The sequence below is a fragment of the Hemiscyllium ocellatum genome, chromosome 28 (assembly GCF_020745735.1).
Source record: "Hemiscyllium ocellatum isolate sHemOce1 chromosome 28, sHemOce1.pat.X.cur, whole genome shotgun sequence".
NCBI lineage: Eukaryota > Metazoa > Chordata > Chondrichthyes > Orectolobiformes > Hemiscylliidae > Hemiscyllium > Hemiscyllium ocellatum.
The window spans coordinates 3,283,201-3,306,311 of NC_083428.1; the positions used below are offsets into that span (position 1 = coordinate 3,283,201).

Here is a 23,111-nt window from a genome sequence, read left to right on the forward strand (position 1 = left end):
ACTAATATCATTTATTGTATCCGTTGCGGTCTCCTCTACATTGGGGAGACTGGGCGCCTTAGGGAGCGCTTTAGGGAACATCTCCGAGATACCCACACCAATCAACTACACTGCCTCGTGGCCCAACATTTCAACTCCCCCTCCCACTCTGCTGAGGACATGGAGGTCCTGGGCCTCCTTCACCACCGCTCCCTCACCACCAGACGCCTGGAGGAAGAACGCCTCATCTTCTGCCTCGGAACACTTCAACCCCAAGGCATCAATGTGGACTTCAACAGTTTCCTCATTTCCCTTTCCCCCACCTCACCCTAGTTCCAAACTTCTGGCTCAGCACTGTCCCCATGACTTGTCTGGTCTTGTCCTACCTGCCTATCTCCTTTCCCACCTATCCACTCCACCCTCTCCTCCCTGACTTATCACCTTCATCCCCTCCCTCACCCACCTATTGTACTCTATGATACTTTCTCCCCACCCCCACCCTCCTCTAGCTTTTACTCTTTCAGGCTCACTGCCTTTATTCCTGATGAAGGGCTTTTGCCCGATACGTCGATTTCGCTGCACCTTCGATGCTGCCTGAACTGCTGTGCTCTTCCAGCACCACTAATCCAGAATGTATTGTCCAGAGGGCAGTTAGGAGTCAATCACATTGCTGTGGGTCTGGAGTCACATATAGACCAGACCAGGTAAGGATGGGAACTTTCTTCCATAAACGACATTAATGAACCAGATTCATGGTTAGCATTGGATTCTTAATTCCAGATTAATTATTGAATTTAAATTCCTCAATCAGCTGTGGTGGGATTTGAACCCAGTTCCTCAGAACATTACCTGGCTCTCTTGATTAACAGTTTAGTGACGACACCACTAGGCCCTTAATGTACACTTCCTTGAGATACTCTGCAGCTGGCTAAAAGCAACTGAGTGGTTTATTGGGTCACTACAGGGGGTGGTAAAGAGTAAATCACATTGGTGTGAGACAGGAGAGTCATATATAGGCCCACATCAGAAAATGACAGCAGGTTGGAAGAAGAGGAGGTGATGTAGTGGTAATGCCACTGGGGTTAGTAATCCAGTACCTCTAGGCTACTGCTTTGGGACATGCATTCACAATTCCACCATGCCAGATGGAGAAATATTAAATCAATTTAACAAAAAAGTCTGGTCTAAGGATGACCACTGTGGTTAAAAACCATTATGGTTCACTCATGTCCTTCAGATAAGGAAACCAGCCAGCCTGACCAGGTGACTTCTGACCCATAGTGATGTGGTTGACTCTGAACTCCCCTCTGGCCAACTCGGAATGGGTAATAAATATTGGGCTGGCCAATACTGCCCATATCCCATACATAATTTGTTTTACAATTCTTCTCTCAAACAGTAACATTGAACAAGTTGCAACAGTCTGGCTGCTTCACCATTATTTTCTTCAAAATTGAGTTCAAATTCCCAATACTTGTGGTGGTATGTGAACCCCTGTTTGAAAATTCCCAGTACCCCAGTATAATTGTAACACTACTAAACTGGTTTAAATAGGAGCAGAGTTGAGTATTAATGCTAACCTGCAGCTGAGCATTTTCTAGGGTTTATGACGGATCAGCCATTATTTATTTGATAAAGAATTTGAAGCTTTGGGGTCTTCTCACATAATTCAATCGATGTGCATTCTCCACATTTTATAAGCTGCAGTGATTGAGTTAGTAACAATGACTCAGCACCGAGTGCGAGGTTGTGTGGTCACCCTGCAGGAGGAAGAATGAATGGACGTATGTCCTGTGTTTAGTTGTTTTTGTATCATGTGTTGTGATGAAATGTTTTTGAAATGGCATTTCTTTTTATTTTGTGTGTTTTTAAGTTGTGGGGTGAAATGAGAAACAAATGTTAAAAAAAAACAATGTTTTGAAGGATGGCTGCATGTTTTGAAATGTGAATAACCTGACACTCATAGTAAGCATCGTAAATAATTGGTTGAACAAGCAATAACTGAAATGGGAGCCAAGAGACTCTGCATAGCTCTGGATGGAAATAAGAAGTTAATTGGTCTATGGTCTATGGATTAGTTGTCAATGACAAAAGGCCTTTTGCCTCTCAATGGCTGTGATTGGTTGTAATAAAGCTGAAGATCTCAGAGCTAGGAACAGGATACTGAGAAGGGATCTGATCTCAGGAGCAGTCTCACTGTTCTCTGCAGTCAACTATCACTTTAAACCTGGAGAAAGCCGGTTCACCTTTCTGTCAGCGATTACAGTAAGCTCTAAATTCTCATTGATACATCAGAGACATTTTAGAAGTGAACCAGACACCCTGTAGGCTCTGGCCCGAAACGTCGAATTTCCTGTTCCTTGGATGCTGCCTAACCTGCTGTGCTTTAACCAGCAACATATTTTCAACCCTGTATCTTTTGCAAACCAGTGGAAGTAGTCAGAAAAGAGAAACCAGGAAGAGACTTTCAGGCCAGCATGAACCAACTCAACAGAATTTGTGGACAAAGATATCAAAATGTCTTCCCAGTTTTGTTTCTCTCTATGCCTATCTCTTTTTTCCTGTCTATACATCTGTGTGTGTTTAAGGGAGAGTTTATAAGTGTTTGTAACTATTGACTTGTAGCAAAAGTCTAATTAATCGAAATAAATAGTTGGTTAATCCACATTATGGAAAGAATGTGATAGCATTGGACAGGGTACAGAGGAGATTAGCAAGGATGTTGCTTGGGCTGGAGAGTTCCACTTACGAAGAAAGATTGGACAGACTGGAATTTTCTTCCTAGAGCAGAAGAGATTGACAGGGGACATGTTTGAGATGTATAAAATAATGAAGGGCATAGATAGGGTAGACATGAATCTTTCTTTTTTTGATGGAGGGATCAATAACAAGGAAAATAGATTGAAGGTAAGGGGCAGGAGGTGTAAAGGAGATGCGAGGGAAAACTTTTTCACCAGGATGGTGGTGGGAATCGGAAACTCATTGCCTGTCAGGGTGCTAGGAACAGAAATGCTCATCACATTGAAGAGATATTTAATTGTGCCCCTGAGATGACAAGACATACAAGGCTATGGATCGAGTGGTAAAAATGGGAATCAAATAGACAAGTGGTTGTTTTTGACCAGCACAAACATGATGGGCCCAAGGGTCATTTTCTGTGCTGTAGATCTCTGTCTCTCTAGTTAAGTATGTGATGTGAAGGTACCGGGTTTGGACAAAGCCAGAAGTCACACAACACCAGATTATAATCCAACAGGTTCATTTGAAATCACAAGCTTTCAAAGCACTGCTCCTTTATCAGGTGACCTGTTAGACTATAATGTGGTGTCATGTGACTTCTAGTTATAGAGTCATAGAGATGTACAGCACAGAAACAGACTCTTCGGTCCAACCCGTCCATGCCGAACAGATATCCCAACTCAATCTAGTCCCACCTGCCAGCACCCGGCCCATATCCCTCCAAATCCTTCCTATTCATATACCCATCCAAATGCCTCTTAAATGTTGCAATTGTACCAGCCTCCACCATTTCCTCTGGCAGCTCATTCCATACCCGTACCACCCTCTGTGTGAAAAAGTTGCCCCTTAGGTCTCTTTTATATCTTTCCCCTCTCACCCTAAACCTATGCCCTCTCGTTCTGAAATCGTCCACCCCATGGAAAAGACTTCGTCCTATCCATGCCACTCATAATTTTGTAAACCTCTATAAGGTCACCCCTCAGCCTCCGACGCTCCAGGAAAAACAGCCCCAGCCTATTCAGCCTCTCCCTATAGCTCAAATGCTCCAACCCTGGCAACATCCTTGTAAATCTTTTCTGAACCCTTTTAAGTTTCACAACATCGTTCTGATAGGAAGGAGACCAGAATTGCATGCAATATTCCAACAGTGGCCTAACCAATGTCCTGCACAGCCACAACATGACCTCCCAATTCCTGTACTCAATACTCTGACCAATAAAAGAAAGCACACCAAACGCCTTCTTCACTATCCTATCTACCTGCAACTCTACTTTCAAGGAGCTATGAATCTGCACTCCAAGGTCTCTTTGTAGAGCAACACTCCCTTAGCATTAAGTGAATAAGTCCTGTTAAGATTTGCTTTCCCAAAATGCTGCACCTCGCATTTATCTGAAAAGGTTGCCCCTTAGGTCTTTTTTAAATCTTTCCCTTCTGACTCTAAACCTATGCCCTCTAGTTTAGGTTACTTACAGTGTGGAAACAGGCCCTTCAGCCCAACAAGTCCACACCGACCCTCCAAAGAGCAACCCACCCAGACCAATTCCCCTACACCTAACACTGCGGGCAATTTAGCATGGCCAATTCACCTGCACATCTTTGGACTGTGGGAGGAAACCCACCCAGACACGGGGAGAATGTGCAAACTCCTCACTGACAGTTGCCTGAGTAAGGAATTGAATCCGGGTCTCTGGCGCTGTGAGGCAGTAGTGCTCACCACTGTGCCTCTGTGCCACCCAAACACAACAGCCTCCCCAGCGGGGAATTGAACCCTGGTCTCCCGCGTGACAGGCAGGCATACAAACCACTATACTACCGAGTAAAAAATGAGGTCTGCAGATGCTGGAGATCACAGCTGCAAATGTGTTGCTGGTCAAAGCACAGCAGGCCAGGCAGCATCTCAGGAATAGAGAATTCGACGTTTCGAGCATAAGCCCTTCATCAGGAATCACAGCTGCAAATGTGTTGCTGGTCAAAGCACAGCAGGCCAGGCAGCATCTCAGGAATAGAGAATTCGACGTTTCGAGCATAAGCCCTTCATCCTGATGAAGGGCTTATGCTCGAAACGTCGAATTCTCTATTCCTGAGATGCTGCCTGGCCAACACTATACTACCGAGGACTAGATTAGACTGAGGACTCCTCCAACTCTGTTTACCCTATCTACGTCCTCAGGATTTTATAAATTTCAGTAAGGTGACCCCTCAGCCTCCAATGCTTGAGAAAATAGCCCCAGCCTTTTCAGCCTCTCCCTGTAGCTCAAACCTTCTGACCCTGGCAACATCCTTGTAAATCTTTTCTGAACCCTGTCAAGTTTAGCAACATCTGGAGACCAGAATTGAGTGACATATTCCAAAAGTGGATGAACCAATGTCCTGTACAGCCACAAATAGATCTTCCATCTCAGCTTCAGGAATAATTAGGCTATCTCATTCAGCCTCAGTGCCTCTCCAGATGGGAAAATACATGGGCTAAGGTGAATGGCACCTGAGCACTCAGTCCACCTTACTGGACAGTGAAATAACTCTACAGAGGTCGGTATCTGTCACCAAGTCACCCTTTATTAACATATGAAATGTTGTTGTGGTTCTGTTCGCCAAGCTGGGAGTTTTTGTTGCAAACGTTTCGTCCCCTTTCTAGGTGACATCCTCAGTGCTTGGGAGCCTTCTGTGAAGCGCTTCTGTGCTGATTCCTCTGGCATTTATACTGGTTTGTCTCTGCCGCTTCTGGTTGACAGTTGCTGTCTGCTGCAGTGTCCGATATATTGGGTCTAGGTCGATGTGTTTGTTGATAGAATTTGTGGATGAGTGCCATGCCTCTAGGAATTCCCTGGCTGTTCTCTGTTTGGCTTGCCCTATAATAATGGTGTTGTCCCAATCGAAGTCATGTTGTTTGTCATCTGAGTGTGTGGCTACTAAGGATAGCTGGTCGTGTCGTTTCGTGGCTCGTTGGTGTTCATGGATGCGGATTGTTAGCTGTCTTCCTGTTTGTCCTATGTAGTGTTTTATGCAGTCCTTGCATGGGATTTTGTACACTACGTTGGTTTTGCTCATTCTGGGTATCGGGTCCTTTGTCCTGGTGAGTTGTTGTCTGAGCATGGCTGTTGGCCTCATTCAGTGTCAGCTACCAGAGTATTAGCATCTCTGATATGCCCCTTTTTATCTGTCAGCCAGGGTTCCCTGATTATTTCAGGCAAATAGCCCCAATTGGGGAACTCCTATCCTATGAGGTCGAGCTGGCTAACCTTGTTCTAGTCAGCACAGACGGCGTGCTAATGCATGGGCTCTGCTGTGATGCCACCCCTAGTCGAACAACCTGGTACTCGGGTTGAACATGAGACTCAGCAACTTTGGTGAGTTATCAAGTGACAGTCAGCTCTAACATGACCATTGTGTAGAGATAGCCCTTTGCAGCTCATTCCAGAGTTTATTAAATCTGTTTTCCTACAGCTCAAAGCCATTGGCTCACAGTTTGACTTTATTGGAAAACACACTTATCCCCAGTGTCCTGATCAATATTTATTCCTCCACTAACATCACTGGATTGGATCAGAATATTCATTTGGAAAATTGCTGTTTATGGGATCTAGTGCAAGTTGACTACCACACTTCCTGCATTATAACAGTGGCTACACATTTTTGACTATGAAGCACTTTGGGGCATCCTCAGGCTGTGACAGGTGATAGAGAAATGGATCAGTCTGGGGCTGAGAAAGTGCCAGGCAAATATGAGATTGTTGTTCTTTACAGCTCAGTGAAAGTGACGTCAAGCTAAACATTTGGAACGCTGGAGAGAGCAGAGATTAAAGATAGTGCAGTCCACTCACTGCTAGGAAACACTCCCTACATTATAGCACCCAAAGGAACAACTGGTGGGAAGCTCAGGAGAAAAACAATTAATTTACTCAGTGTGGATCTGCCAATAGTAATAAATCAATAATAAGTTTAGGGAAATAAAAAGGTAGAGATGTACAGTACTAATTACTTTCCATTTTTAATTATGTGAAATTTCTTTTTAATTAGCAGAACCTGAATTTATAACGTAGGTGGGGTTACCATAATTTGTTAATTTTATGTTGTTACAGCAATGTTTTATAAATATAAAATGGGTCAGAACATTAGTTAATGCATAGATTGGGAATAGAAACAGGTTCTGGGCAAGTGAGTAACAGGATGGAGAGCTAATATCCCTGTCATCATACCATCAACCTGACGCAGTGGGTTGCAGATTGCCTTTGAGACAGTAAATGTTAGATTCAGGTCCCATTGCAGACCCTTGAACATAAAATTGAGGCTGATGGACCCACTGCAGTATGGAGGGAGTGCTGCACTCTCAGAGGTACAGTTTTCCAGAAAAACTATTGAACTGAGACCGTTACTATCCTCCTTAACAGAAAGCAGGGTATTATTGTGAAAGTTCTCATGAGAATTAAATCCATTTCTTTATGTTCTCTCTGCAGCCCACAGGAGCTCTGTAATGGTTAGCGTCAGTCCAATGGCAGTGCAGAATAGAGGTTGCCTTGACCTCCGCTCTATTTTAATCGTGAGAATTCCCATGTCGGTGATAACTTTTGCTTCATTTCATCCAAGGTGGAAATTTCTCTCTCATTAATGAAGTTAAATGCTGAGGGGATAATTTAAAATGATCACACAGAGCAAAACATGCCTGGAAATCAAAAATAACTTGCTACTGAATTATGAGTTCACCTATTTCTTTTCAAAACAGAATGACCTGCCTCAAATCATTTTCTCCAAGTCTCATTTCAACCTTTTACCATGAGGATAGTGTGGCATGGCTTTCACTAATACAAATAGTTAATCAAAGGGTGAAATTAGGTGAATAATCACATGCTATGACAGTAAAACTCAAAGCAATTGGCACACTTGGATTAACTTGGGGAGCTAAACTCCCATTGTTGTCATGAGTGATTTGAGCTGCTGAGCATAATTCCCAACCTGCGCAGTTTTAGCTGATCGTAAACAGGGGAGTAGTTCCAGTGGTTCTGGTAAGCATTGGAATCTGTTAGCTAACATGATACTTAGTCCCAAATGGTAGTTAACATCATGTTCTATTCTCAAAGATATTTAATGAGGACTGTGTAGTGGGAGCTTTATTTTGTATTTAATCCAGTGCTTGACGGGGGACAGTGTATAAGGAGCTTTACCTCTGTATTCAACCCCGTGCTGTACCTGTCCTGGGAGTGTTTGATGGGAATAGTGTAGAAGGAGCTTTACTCTATATCTAACCCCATGCTGCAACTATTCTGGGAGTTTGATGGGGACAGTGTAAAGTGAGCTTTAATTTTAGTTTAAAAGACTAGAAGCTGTGTTACTCTGCATCACTATTGATGGAAATATAAATTCTGTTTACTCTGCATCTAACTTGACGTTATACTTGCCATGAGAGTGATTGATAAGAATATTGCAAAGGGAAATTTACTTTTTAAAATTCACTCATGGGATAAAGATGTCATTGACTACCTAGCACAATTATTGCCCCATCCTTAGTTTCCCCTTGAGAGGGTAATGGTGAGCTGCCTTCTGGAACCACTGCAGTCCATGTGCTGTAGGTAGACCACACTGCCCTATAGGAAGGGAATTCCAGGATTTTGACCCAGTGACACTGAAAGGATGTCAGGATGATGAGTGGTTTGGAAGGGAATTTGCAGAGGGTATTTTGTTATTGCCATGTATCTAGCACCTGTGTCCTTCTAGATGGAAGTAGTCATGGGTTTGGAAGGTGCTCACTAAGGATTTTTGACGAATTTCTGCAGTGCATCTCATAGATGTTACATACTGCAATTGCTGATCGTCGGTGGTGAAGGGCAGAGATGCTTGTGGATGTGGTGCCAATCAAACAGACTGATTTGTTCTGGATGGTGCCAAGCCTCTGGATGGAGCTGCACCCATCCAGGCAAGTGGAGAGTATGCCATCCCACTCCTGACTTGTGCCTTGTAGATGGGGGACAGGCTTTGGGGAGTCAGGAGGGGAGTTACTTGTTGCAGCATTCCTAGCCTCTGATCTGCTCCTGGCCGTTGTGATTGTGTGGTTTCTGGTTAATGGTAACCCCAAGGATGTTGATAATGAGGGAATTCAGTGATGGTAACACCATTGAAAGTCAAGGGGCAGTGGTTAGATTGTCTCTTATTGGAGATAGTCATGGCTTGGCATTTGTGTGGGACAAACATTACTTGTCACTTTTCAGCCCAAGCCTGGATATTATCCAGGTCTTGGTGCATTTGAACACTGACTGCTTCAGTACCTGAGGAGTCATGAATGGTGCTGAAATTGTGTAATCATCAGCGAATATCCCCACTTCTGACCTTATGGTGGAGGGAAGGTCATTGACGAAGCAACTGAAGATGGTTGGGCCTAGGACACTACCTTGAGGAACTCCCGCAGAGATATCCTGGAACTGAGATGACTGATCTCCAACAACCACAACTATATATCTGTCAGGTATGACTCAACTGGTGGAGAGTTTACCCCCAATACCCATTGATTCCAGTTTTGCCAGGGCTCCTTGATGCCACACTCTGTCAAATGCAGACTTGCCATCAAGGGCTGTCACACTCACCTCACCTCTGGAATTCTTTAAGTCATGTCTGAACCAAGGCTGAACTGAAATCAGGAGCTGAGTGGCCCTGGCAGAACCCAAACTGGGTGTCACTGAGCAGGTTATTGCTGAGCAGGTGCTACTTGATAGCACTGTTGGCGACACCGTCCATCACTTTACAGATGATTGAGAAGGTGGAATTTGCCCTGCTTTCTGTACAGGACATACCTGGGCAATTTTTCACATTGTTGAGTAGATGCCAGTGTTGTAACTGTACTGGAACAGCTTGGCTAGGGGAGCAGCAGGTTCTGGATCATGACTTCAGTATTATTGACAGAATATTGTCAGGATCAGTGCTTCCAACCATTCAGGTGAAAGTGAGGACTGTAGATTAGAGTCGAGAGTTTGGTGCTGGAAAAGCACAGCAGGTCAGGCAGCATCCAAGTCCCATAGCTACCTGGATTACGTTGCAACCCACCCTGCCTCCTGTAAAAATGTGATCTCTTATTCCCAATTCCTCTGCCTCCGTTGCACCTGCTCCCAGGATGACTCATTCCACCACAAAACATACCAGATGGCCTCCATCTTCAAAGCCCGCAATTTCCCTTCCCACATGGTTGATGATGCCTTCCAGCGCATCTCATCCACTTCTACACCTCCACCCTCAAATCCCACCCCTCCAACCGCAACAAGGATAGAATCCCCTGTCCTCATCTTCCACCCCACCAACCTCCACATACGTCGCATCATCCTCCGCCATTTCCGCCACCTACAAACAGACCCCACCACCAGATACATTTCCCTTCCCACCCCTATTCACTTTCCGTAAAGACCACTCCCTCCCTGACTCCCTTGTCAGATCCATGCCCCCAACAACTCCGCGCCCTCCCCCCCAGCACCTTCCCCTGCCACCGCAGGAATTGCAAAACCTGCGCCCACACCTTACCTCCATCCAAGGCCCCAAAGGAGCCTTCCACATCCATCAGAGTTTCACCTGTACTTTCACACATCATTGTGCCCGTTGTTCCTGATGTAGTCTCCTCTACACTGGGGAGACTGGACACTTACTTGCAGAGTGCTTTAGAGAACATCTCCAGGACACCTGCACCAACCAACCCCACTGGCCAATGGCTGAACACTTCAACTCCCCTTCCCACTCTGCCAAGGGCATGCAGGTTCTGGGCCTCCTTACCACCCGACGCCTGGAGAACGAACACCCCATCTTCTGCCTTGGGACCCTCTAAGCCCACGGCATCAATATGGATTTCATTGGTTTCTTCATTTTCCCTTCCCCCACCTTATCCCAGTTCCAACTCGACACTGCCCTCATGACCTATCCTACCTGTCCATTTTCCTTCCCACCTATTCCCTCCACCCTCCTCTCTGACCTATCACCATTAACCCCACCCCCTCCATCTAACTATCTCACTCTCAGCATCCCTCCTCCCGCCCCCACTCCCCCCTCCCATTTATCTCTCCACCCCCTCGGCTCACAGCCCCATTCCTGATAAAGGGCTTTGCCCGAAACGTCGATTCTCCTGCTCTTTGGATGCTGCCTGGCCTGCTGTGTTTTTCCAGCAAAACACTTCCAACCATTTGTTGATATTGCCTGGAGTGAATCGAATTGGCTGAAAGCTGGTATCTGTGACACTGGGGACCACTGGAGGAGGCAGAGAAAGATCACTCAGCACTTCTGCCTCAAAATTGCAGTGAAATCTTCATCCTTCTCTTTTGTTCCGAGATGCTGAGCCCTTCCATCATTGAGGATGGGGATATTTGTGGAGCTTCCATTTCCAGTGAATTGTTTAATCATCACTATCATTCACACTGGTTGGGGCAGGACTTAGGCCTAGACTGTTGGTTGTGGGATCGCTTTGCTCTATCGCAGGCTGCATATGCTGTTTGACATACACGTAGGCCTTTTTGGTGGCTTCACCACGTTAGCACCTCATCTTCAGGCGTGCCTGGTGCTGTTCCTGGCACGCCCTCCTGCACCCTCCATCGAACTAGGGTTGGTCCCCTGGCTTGATGGAAACAGTTGAGTGAGGGATATGCTGGTCACCAAGTTACAGATTGCACTGGTGTACATAGAACATAGAAAAGTACAGCACAGAACAGGCCCTTAGGCCCACCATGTTGTGCTGAGGTTTAATCTTAATGTAAAATACGATAACTTAACCTATGCACTCCTCAGCTCACTGCTATCCATGTGCATGTCCAGCAGTCACTTAAATGTGCTGGACAAGAATCCTGTTCCTTGGATGCTGACTGACCTGCTGCGCTTTTCCAGCAACACATTTTCAGCTCAGTCACTTAAATGTCCCTAATAACTCTATACTGTTGATGGTCCTGTTGATGGCCCACAGTGTCTCATGGATGCTCAGTCCTGATTTGCTGGCTGTGTTTTAAGTCTGTCCTATTTAGCACGATGACAATGCCACACAACATGTTGGAGGGTATTCCCAATGTGAAGGCAGGACTTTGTCTCTGCAAGGACAGTGCGGCAGTCACTCTTTGCGATACGGTCATGAACAGATGCATCTACAGCTGACAGGCTGGAAAGGATGAGGTTAAGTATGTTTTCCCTCTTGTTGGTTCCCTCACCACCTACTGCAGACCCAGTCTAGCAGCTATGTCCTTGAGGACCCAATCAGCTTGTTCAGTAGAGTTACTTCTGAGCCACTCTCAGTGCTAAATGTTGAAATTCTCCACCCTGAGTACAGTTTGCACCCTTGCCACTCTCCATGTTTCCTCCTGTTGTTCAAAACGGGGCAGTTATGATTCATCAGCCAAGGGAGGACAGTACATGGTTTCCTTACTTATGTTTAATGGAAAGCCAACACACTTCATGAGTTCCAGACTCAATGTGGAGGACTCCCAGGACAACCCCTTCCTGACTGTACCATTGTGCCATCACCTCTGCTGGGTCTACACTGCTAGTGGGACAGACATATCCAGGGATGGTGATGGTGGTGTCTGGGATATTGTATCTAACCTAGTCTTGGAGTGTTTGATGGGAACAGTATAGAGCGATCTTTACACTGTATGTAACCCTGTGCTGAACCTAAACTGGGAGTATTTGAGGGGAGCAATGGGCTCCTGAAACAGGAAGAAGGATTCAAATCTGCTACAGCAGCATCCTGCTCCTTAACAAATTGACCAAAAAAATCTTCAGATTTTTTTCAGAAGATAGTGATTCAGTTTCATTGATATCTGTTTTTTTAAGCATCTCTTTATTTAGCACTTGGTTGATGAAATAATCCCACACAAAGAACAATTTGTTCATTTCAGTATTTAATTTCACTTTGGAAATCACACACACCAAATGTTCTCCAAGCTCTCTGCTCTCCCTCACTCAGCCAGACTCTGAGATGCACCATACTGTGAACAAATGCAATCATTTCATTTCTTATAAACCTGTTGCATTTAATTTTGGCCACCCCCGATGATTATGCGTTAGTTCATCACCAACGGGCATTCCACTTACCCCTGCCTGTCATTCCCTGCTTCCCCACTGCATTCTGATCGAGATTTACACCCAATGCCAAAAACCCGATCCAGTTCTCTTCGAGACCAGCACAGCAAGTGAGAGAAAATCTAACAAAGTTAATATAGATTCAGTCAGCCATCACTGGCGTGTTTAGGGATGGGGGTGCCAGGAGGCAGGTCAGGGTGACCGTAAAGACCAGCTGAGCCCTTGGGAAAAGTTGGATTAGGTGGGCAACAGTCCTAAGAGACTTGGTGACTTATACCCCACGTACTTTGGCCTGGCCTCACCTAGAATGGGAGAGTTGAAGATCACTCCCTCTTGCATCAATAAAGTATCAGCAAAGTAGCAATCATAACAGCAGCCCCTACCTTCTCCCAGACATGACCACTGGTGGCAGATCTCAAAAATATAGATGCCTGCAGGGTCAATATCTAAAATCCTCACCAGAATTCTCGAGAAGGAACTGTAAAAGGGGCTAATTAACCAACATTGCACAAGCTTTATGGGACATTCCCTCACCTGGTACACACTGTAACCAACAGAAGGGAAAGGTGATGGTGATCTTCCTGCCATCAAATAGTTTGTATAAAGGCAAACATCAACAACCAAGAGCCCTGAAAGCCTCATATCAGACAACCGTCGATGTCCAAACCCTCCAACTATACCTGACTCCTCCATCACTGACCACCCACTGAGCCCCACCCTCCCCACTTATCAATCGCCTGCTGAGCCTGAGAGCTGCCGATGGCAATCACCTCCTGACACCGTTACTCCAACCTCCCAAAACAAATGAAGAAAGAACTACTGTCTCACCCAAGAAAGCCAGGGTCTGCTCAGGTTTGATGTTTAAAATTGGGGAAACAACAGGAGCTTGTATTGGCCACACCGACCCTGACACAGGTCAGCTACTTTAACTATACCTTTTCAAATTGAGCCACTCTCACCCCACGTTAACCAACACCCAAACTCCTCACCTGTTCCCTCTCCCACCCCAACACGTCTCCTCAATGACTAGAGGAGCCAAGTTCAAGAGCAAGTGAGCTCCCAGCTAGGGACTCCTGTATTGTCAATGGAAATGGCACTGGTTTTAAAACCAATGCTGGTGTTTGCGGTGAGGGGATTGAGTCATCGGGGTGGGTGAGGGTTGTGTTAAGTGGGTAGGGAGATTTGGCACGTACAAATACACTGTTGAAACTTTGCAGCAAAGAACGTCTGGACAGTAAAATGGATGTTTAAAGGAAAGTGCAGCCACTGGGACAGTGATGCAGTTCCTTTTATTTTATGCTATTTGCTTTTTTGTTTAAAAATAAAGAAACCCAATTGATATCACATTCAAGCCACCGGGTCAATGTTGATGCTTAGGTTCAAGTTCACAAGACAGGCTTCCTCCTGGACTCATTACTTGGTGTTGTAGGCTCCATGCAACTGGTTCATGGGGTTCTCAGGTGATTTCATCCACTCCTTCTTTAGCATCTGCTTGAGCTGTGACAAGCGCATGTTAGGATTCTCCTTTTTCAATCGTGGCAAATTTATCTCTTCATAGGCATTGAAGGCAGCGCGCAATCGTCGCTCAGGGTGATGATCCACACTCTGGCCCGTGCTGAAATCACAGCGGTGATGATTAGTAATGTATGTGACACTCGGAATGCATGAGAAAGTCAAAGTGCACGTGTGATCAATAACAAGCATCTGTAAGAGGCATGATATGTACACACAAACTATCAATGTGCACTCAAGGGATGTGTGTTGGCACATGTGCGAATTGTCAGTGTGTGAGAGAGGGGTGGATATGATCAGGAGTATGTGTGTGTGTGCATGTGTGTACACGTGCACTGATTCTTATGTTAATACATGCACAAAGGTACAAATGTGTTAATGCGTCAGCATGTGTTTGAGTCAATGCTGTGTTGTGTCAGTGTGAGAGAGAGTGCAAGGTTTCTGCTATTAATAAGACACAGCGATATTAGTCAACAGTGTGCTGCTGCAGGCTGCCTGGTGCTTGCTGGTCGCTACTTTTACTTCCAATGTGTTAGAAAAGTCAGAGAATAATGAGCACAGAATTGGGAAAACTGGCTTCCAATTCCACAATGGAGTCACAGGGAATTCCAGGAGGAGGGAGAACAACACAAAAGCAAGAAGCTGCATTGAAACTTTATAAAAGATGGGCTGGCCCCTATCTGGAGTACTGTGTTCAGTTCTCAGTCCCAAACTGTAGGGAGGATGTTAAGGAGAGGGTGCACTGGAAATTCCCTAGAATGGCACAAAGGCTAAGGACCATCCTTTATGTGGAGAGACTGGCAATCAGTGACTCTCTGCCGGGGTTATTCTCCTCCTCCCAGTATAGCTGGTTAGGGGAGGATGGCATCGAGATGTTCAAAATTATGAAGGATTTTGTTAGATTAAATGAGAAACTTTTCCAGTGGTAGGAGGATCAGTAACCAGAGAAGATAGATTTTAAGATGCAGGAGAAGCTATGGGAGAAATTAGGACAGACAGCGAGTTGTTGTGATAGAGAACATGTTCCCGAAGAACGTGAAAAGAGATGCTTTGAGAGCTTTCAAACAAGAACTGGTCAGTATTTGAAAGGGAAAAAGAGAAATTGCAGCATTATAGGAGACAGAACACACAACACTGGCACACAGCTTAACCCTTAGTGGGTTAGAATCATTCCTGATAGGGGTCCCTCAGAGGCTAGTCAGAACCCCTGCAACATAGCACACAGACTCACTCACAATTCCCGAAGAGTGGTCTAATCAGTGCTTTATACAACTTAAACACAACTTCTCCTCACTTGTATGCTAGTGTTCTATGGTGGTGGAGGTGGGTCTGTGGGCAGGGGGAGGTTCAAAGAGAATGAGGGAGCCTGCTTCAGACTAACAGCCTTTTAACATCACAGACTTTAGGCTGTTTTTAATCTGTGCTCCATCCTTATTTATCAGCTCAGGAAGTCTAGAACCAAGAGGGTTATTCCAGATCTGATCAAACAGGGATAGAGTCGCTGCACTTACCTCAGGGCAGCTATAGCATCTTCAATGGTCCTTGCATCCACATCCCCCTCGCTGGGGACAATGCGATTAATATTCTCCTCTAATGGCATGTCTAAATGGCTCATCTGTTTCACTGCAATTTAAAAAACAAGTTCCAACAATCAGTAATTTTCTTTTTTTCTCTACTACAGGGTTTAATATTGTATAATCGCACAGAAGGACATCAGAACAGGAGTAGGCCATTCAGCCCCTTGAGCCTGTTCCAGTCAATAAGATCATAGCTTATCTGTGACCTTTGACCCAAAATCCTACATATCTTTGTTTATTAAAACATTTCTCTCTCAAATTTAAAGCCAACAACTGATCCAGCATACACTGCTGTTTGTGAAAGAGAATTCCAAATCTCCACCAGCCATTGTGTACAGAAGTACTTCCCAACATCCCTCCTGAATTATCTGGCTCGAACTCTCAAACCACGTCACTATTTCTAGGATCCCCAACCAGTCGAAACAGTTTATCTACCCTGTCTTTTCTCATTAAGATCTTGAAGACTTTTATCAGGTCACTGTTTAACCTTCTAAATTCAAGGGAAAACAGGCCTAATTTGTACATTTTCTACTCATAACTTAATCGTTAGGTCCAGTTATTGTTCTTGTAATCTACACTGTAATCCTTCCAAGACCAGTCTACCCTTCCTAAGGTGCTGAGATCTGCCCACAGCACTGGGGTTCACCTAGGATTGTGTATTACTGCATCTCTGTACTCCAATCCTCTAAACAGTTTTTGTTTTTATTCATTCACAGAATGAGGGCGTCACTGGCTAGGTCAGTATTTATTGCCCTTCTCTAATTGTCCAGAGGGCATTAAGAGTCAACCACATTGTTGTGGGTCTGGAGTCACATGTAGGCCAGACCAGGGAAGGATGGCAGTTTCCTTCTCTAACAGACATTTGTGAACCAGATGGGTTTTTCTGACAATTGACAATGGCTTCAGTCATCGTTAGACACCTTAATTCCAGATTTTCTTTATTGAATTCAAATTTCATTATCTGCTGTGTCAGGATTGAACCCAGACCTTTATCTGGGTCTCTAGATTAATAGTCCAATAGTAATACCACTAGGCTATGTGTTGGGGAGCAAATAAAAGTCCATTAGTTGTTTCTTATTATTTTCTGCACCTGTTTGTGACATTTTAAAGATTTATGCTCTTGAACTTCCAAGTCACTCTGGACATGTACTGTAGGCATTTAACTTCATACCATCTAGAAAGTACATGATCCATCCTTTACAGAGATGTCAGCATTGGAGAAATACTGCTAGGTAAGTGCAGCACAGGTTAGAGACAAGATAAAGCCCTTTGTATTTTCCTCAGACCATGTATCTATCCAGATTGGTCTGTCATTTTCAAAAAATGTAATGAGGTCAATCAACCGAGGCATGTCAGGAACTCTATTCAAGTAGTGAGTCTGCAGACAGTTAAAGAAATACAGTGTATCTCAGAAAACGGAGATGGCTTAATAAATCATTTGATATGAAGGAGAAAAATGGTCCCTGGCACTAAGATCCATCAAGTCAGACAGAGGAGCTGTAACTCTCTCTGACAAGTGACCAGATGGAGCTACATGATACACATTGACTTTTCACCATTAAGATCAGACCTCAAATCTACTCAGACTGAGATCAGCCTTGACAGGAAAGCAGTGAACAAAAAACTTACATTTATATATCACCCCTCAATGTACCAATGCTTTCAAATGGGTTTCACAGGTGGGTAGTCTATCAGCCAACCAAAGGAGACAGTGGGAATCATGGTGAGGAGAAACTGAGGATGCAGACACTGGAGATCAGAGTCGAGAGTGTGGCGCTGGAAAAACACAGCAGGTCAGGCAGCATCTGAGGAGCAGGAGAGTTGATGTTTCATTCCTGGTGAAGGGTTTATGCCTGAAACATCGACTCTCCCTCCTTGAGGGGGAATAATGACCAAAAGCTTGGCTAACAAAGAGGGTAGGATAAAGGGGCAGTGAGTTTTATTTGTAAGGGAGGAATTCCAGAGCATCAGTAAAGGGAGCTGGAACAGAACGGATGGCAGGTATGCTGGCATTTGGTTGTATCACTGGAGAAATAATCCCAAACCCCAGGCCCAATATTCCAGGGACCTGGAATGAATCCCAATGGGATAGATGTTGATTTTAAAAGAAAAAGAAATCTGGAATTAAAAACTAGCCCAATCGTGACCACCCATCATCAATTTATTGTTAAAAACCCATCTGATTTACAGAAGGAATACTGCTGTCCTTAGCTGTGCTGGTCTGCTCTAATGTGACTCCAGACCCACGGCAACGTGGCTAACTCTTAACTGCCTTTGGGGCAATTAGGGATGGGCAGTAAATGCTGAATTCCCATGAATCCATACAAACAAAATGGGATTGTGTGCAAGCATGTGGATTTGTGGGCAGGTTGTAGGGGTAGGGGAGGTTAGGAACCAGGAGATGATAAAATTGTAAGGTTAATTTCAAAACATGAAAGAGGCATTTGTGGACCAGGAGGAGCTTAAATTGATAACACCAGACCCAGGAAAGGGGTTGCCAAACCCACTGCTAAGTGTATAACAGCTACTCCAGACACCACTGTGATACCTTTTCCTTCCTCTGTGCTTTGCCCCACATTGTCCTTTTTGAGGGTCTCCTCAATCTGAGCCCGGGTTATCTTGGGCGCTGTGACTGGCTTCGTGGGTTTTGTTTTCATGCTGCTCCCCTCCTCCTCGAGCAGTCGCTGGATCTCTTTCTTGCGTTCTAGCTGCTCCACCCGCTTCTTCTCCTTTTCCATCTGTAACCAAAGGCCAAGGGGAGAAAAGATGAAGATGCCATTTGGTCAGCAAGAGGAAGGACAGCAATGCAACAGCGGTCAACACACGTGGGAATGCTCATTTCAACCCAGTGGACAGGAACAGTACAGACACAAGTAAAAGGAAAAGCTGAAGGATATAGGAATTAGAAGCAGTCCCCACAAACCTGCTCTGCCATTCAATAAAAATCACGGGTGATCCAAGTAATTTGCTAGGCACTCTCCCCTGCCTGCAATGTGCACTCTCCCCTGCCTGCAATGTGCACTCTCCCCTGCCTGCAATGTGCACTCTCCCCTGCCTGCAATGTGCACTCTCCCCTGCCTACAATAGACGTTAATACTCTTGCTTGTCAATAATAAGCTACTTTTGCCTTAAATGTATTCCAAGATTCTGGAACTCATTTCCTGAAGGAAACAAAAGCTCGCAATTCTGAGAGAGAATAAATCTCCTTATTTCTATCTTAAATGGATCTCTCCTTATTTTGAAAGCGTGATCCCACAAGAGTTTCCACAAAGTGGAAACATCTTTTCCTCATCTACCCTGTCAAGATCCCTCAGAATCTTATATGTTTCAATTACTCTTCTAAACTCAAATGGATACAAGCCTACTCTGTCAACTAATCCTCAAAAAATAAACTTCGCAATCCAGTATTAGTCGATACTGGACTAATGGATACAGCAGGTCAGGAAGGAGCAGGAGAGTAGACGTTTTGGGCATAATAGTCGAGCAAACCTTCTCTAAACTGCTTTTGATTCATTTATAATTTTCTTTAAATGAGCAGACCAATACTTCTAATATGGTCCTTCTAATAGGTTCTCGCTAGTGCCCTGTATAACTGAAGCATAATATCCTTCCTTTTGCACTTGGTTCTCCTCACAATAAACAATCATATTAGCTTTCAGGATTACTTGATCTTTTGCAAATCATGTGCAAGGGTATCCAGGTCCTTCTGCATCTGAGAGCTCTGCAATGCTCACCATTTTGATAATATGCTTCAGTTTTATTATCCCTTCCAAGTAGGCAAGAAGACACTTTTCCTAAAGTATCCTCAATTTTCCACATCTTTGCCCATTCACTTTACTTATCAATGTCCCTTTATAGCCTCCTCATACCCACGTCACAATTTATTTTCCTAACTTTGTCTCATCAGCAAACGTGGCTACCATACCTTGGGGTGGCACGGTGACTCAATGGCTCGCACTGCTGCCTCTCAGCACCAGGGACCCAGGTTTGATTCCAGCCTCGGGCCACTGTCTGGGTGGAGTTTGTACATTCTCCTTGTGTCTGCATGGGTTTCCTCCGGGTGCTCCAGTTTCCTCCCACAATCCAAAGATGTGCAGGTTAGGTGAATTGGCCATGCTTAATTGCCCATAGTGGTCAGGGATGTGTAGATTAGTCAGGGATAAATAGGGGGTAGGGGAAATCAGTGTGGACTTGTTGGTCTGAAGGGCCTGTCTCCACACTGTAGGGATTCTATGAAGTGTTAGTCCTGCTATCACAGGAATCAATTGGGTAAACCTTCACCACACTAACTCTACAGTAAGAACATCCTTCCTTAGACCTTCAGTTCTTGTATCCATTTTTATAGAAACTGTAAAAGGAGGAGGCCCCAGCACTGACCCCTGTGGCACATCACACATTACATCTTGCCAAACAGACAATGACTCATGTATACCTCGTCCTAGTTTCCTATCAGCCAGCAAACCTTCCACCCCTATCAATGGGCCTTCATTTTCTACAATAATCTTTGATGTTGCAACTTATCATATTCCTTCTAGAAATCCACGTACAGTACATACGATGGTTCCCTAACAGATAACATGAATTTCAGAAAGAAAAAAATTAAAAAACAATCATTGATCATTTAAATGAGTTATAGAAAAGACCAGGGTCCAGCAGCACTGTGGCACAGTGGTTAGCACTGCTACCTCACAGCGCCAGAGGTTCAATTCCCGCCTCAGGCGACTGTGTGTGGAGTTTGCACATTCTCCCCGTGTCTGCGTGGGTTTCCTCCGGGTGCTCCGGTTTCCTCCCGCAATCCAAAAATGTGTAGGCTGAATTGGCCATGCTAAATTGCCCATAGTGTTGGGTGAACGGGTAAGTGTAGGGGAATGGGTCTAGGTGGGTGGTGGGTCGGTGTGGACTTGTTGGGCCGAAGGGCCTGTTTCCACACTGTGAGCAATCTTAAAAGAAAACTTTTTTTGCCATTTCAGAAACAGAGCAGAACTAGAGAGAGAAAAAAACATGACGTGAAGCCCAGCCCACAAGGAGGGAATGGGGGGGGGGGGGGGGGGGGGGGGGGGGGGGGGGGGTGTCGGGGCCAAGCTGAGGGGTTGGACTTAACTAAATCTCATCGTGGTAGCCCTCTAACAGGACACATTCCATAACACACCCAGGAGAGGGACAGCACAGGGTTAGAGACACAGAATAGAGCTCTCTCAAGCTCTTTTAAAATACAAATAAAGTCCCTCAACACTGTTCCCAACGGTACAGCATAGGGTTAGATGTTTATGAAAAATCAATGTCCAGCTCACCCAGTCCTTCCAATACACTCTCTAGAATACTTACCCACTCTCTTCATGATGCCCTCGATCCAACTGCTCAGAATTTAACTCGACTCGGGAGGCAGCGCTCCCATCACTGAGATGGAAAGCTGTGCGTTCAGAGCCAATCCAGTGACAGCGGATCTGATCAGCAGAGTTGACACTCTCATTGTAGTACTGAGGGAGTGCTGCACTGTCAGAGGTGCTGTCTCCCAGGAGAAAAGTTAAGCTGAAATTCCACCTGCCCTCTCAGATGGTTGTAAAAGATTCCATGGTCACTATTGCAAAAAAAACCAGCACGAGGCAAGGGGTCATCTGTGGTGCTCTGGAGCCAATATTTATCTCAACTAACACTGTTAAAACAGATTGTTATCATATTGGGCATGGGATCTTGCTGTGCACAATTTAACTGTTGTATTTTCTACATTACAACAGTGACTACAATTCAGAAAAGTACGCAGCTTTTTGAATTGCACTGTTGCAACATGGAGGTTGCCTAAGACAGGGTAAAATGTAAATCTTTCTTTCTTAAAAGAAAATTGGCTCTGCATATTTGAAGGATGAATTTTAACTCAATGGGTGGTGGACTCAACAAGCAGAGAAGTGGTGCCCAAGGATGGGGTTAGCAATTCTAGGAGGGCAGAGTGCCCAGTCTGGGTTAAATTGCAGCTTTTTAATTTGGTGAAGCGGAAAGATGGCGAGAGAGGGTTTGTTGGAATCTGCATTTTATATTCATGAAGGCGAGGATCAATTGCACAAAAGGTTGGACGTAACACGAGACTGCTCTCTTGGATTCACCACTTCTTACAACCCAAGGCTCTGGAGTGATTAAGGAAAAGCACTGCTCAAAACTCATTAGTATAACAAGGAGCAGAAAGGGGTAGCTTCCTGAAAAATTCAACAGTGACACAGTTAAAGAATCAGCACTCAGTACTTAGTGGAACATGGAGACAGCTTGTTGTATCTGAGCTTTGTGACCGAGTTACTCTCCTCCGTTCTTCAATTCCAGCCCGAGAGAGAGAGATAGAACGCATCTCCTACTCTGCTGACTGGATCAGACCTGCATTAACCTTGAACCCGATCTCTCTAACAAGAGCTGCAATCCTAAAGCGAATGCAGTTACTGCAGGGGCAAGTCTGACCAATGAGTGTGGAGTGGGGGAGCACATCATTCTGATGTGTTTGGCAGGGTGTTGCGGACAGAAGGGGGAGTTTGGTTGGGGGGGGGGGGGGAAATGGACAGAAGGGGGAAATCAGCCTGTATTCTTGCTGCTGACCCTTGACCAGAGACCAAAGAACATTACACCACAGGAAAGGCCCTCCAAGCCTGCGCCAATCCAGGTCCTTTATCTAAACCTGTCACTATTTTCTAAGAATATGCATCCCTCTGCTCCCTGCCCATTCATGTATCTGTCTAGACACATCTTAAATGATGCTATCATGCCCACCTCTACCACCTCCGCTGGCAACTCGTTCCAGGCACCCACCACCCTCCATGTAGAGAATTTTCCACACACATCCCCCTTAAACTTTCCCCCCCTCATCTTGAACTTGTGACCTCTAGTAATTGACTAGTAACTCCTGGGTTAGAGAAAGGGGAAAAGTCGACCAGTAAGCTCTGCATGTCAGACGTTCCCTCAATTAAATATTCCCAACCTTACCCTCTGCTTCAAAATGAACATGCCGTCCCCTCCCAAATCTGCGTCCATCTTTAGATCTTTGTCACTGCCATGATATCAAAATCACAAAATGATATCCTGTGCAATTGTTACAAAGGTTAATGTTCCCTCACCGTTCCTTCTTAACCCGCCCCTGGCCCAATGACCACATCGTCGTCCTCCAATCGCTCTCTACGGTCAGCCAGGCTGCCCTCACCCGATTCCCACTCCTACCCAATCACCAGCAGCAATTGCTAATCTTACTGCTGCCATACCATTAGCTCTTGATTAACCCTTGGTCCCCTCTTCTTTCTCACCCAC

General features: G+C 45.1%; 1 protein-coding gene across 1 annotated transcript in view; it reads right to left on the reverse strand.

The window, feature by feature from the left end:
• Positions 1 to 12,546: 12,546 nt before the first annotated feature.
• The window catches only part of ccdc124 (coiled-coil domain containing 124), a 31,209-nt gene continuing 20,644 nt past the window's right edge, over positions 12,547 to 23,111 (reverse strand). The window contains exons 3-5 of the mRNA XM_060846105.1: positions 18,382 to 18,571; positions 15,768 to 15,879; positions 12,547 to 14,359 (exon numbers count right to left, since the gene is read on the reverse strand). Of these exons, the coding sequence (XP_060702088.1) occupies positions 14,158 to 14,359; positions 15,768 to 15,879; positions 18,382 to 18,571 (504 nt within the window). The 3' untranslated portion in view covers positions 12,547 to 14,157. The remainder of the gene's footprint in view (positions 14,360 to 15,767; positions 15,880 to 18,381; positions 18,572 to 23,111) is intronic.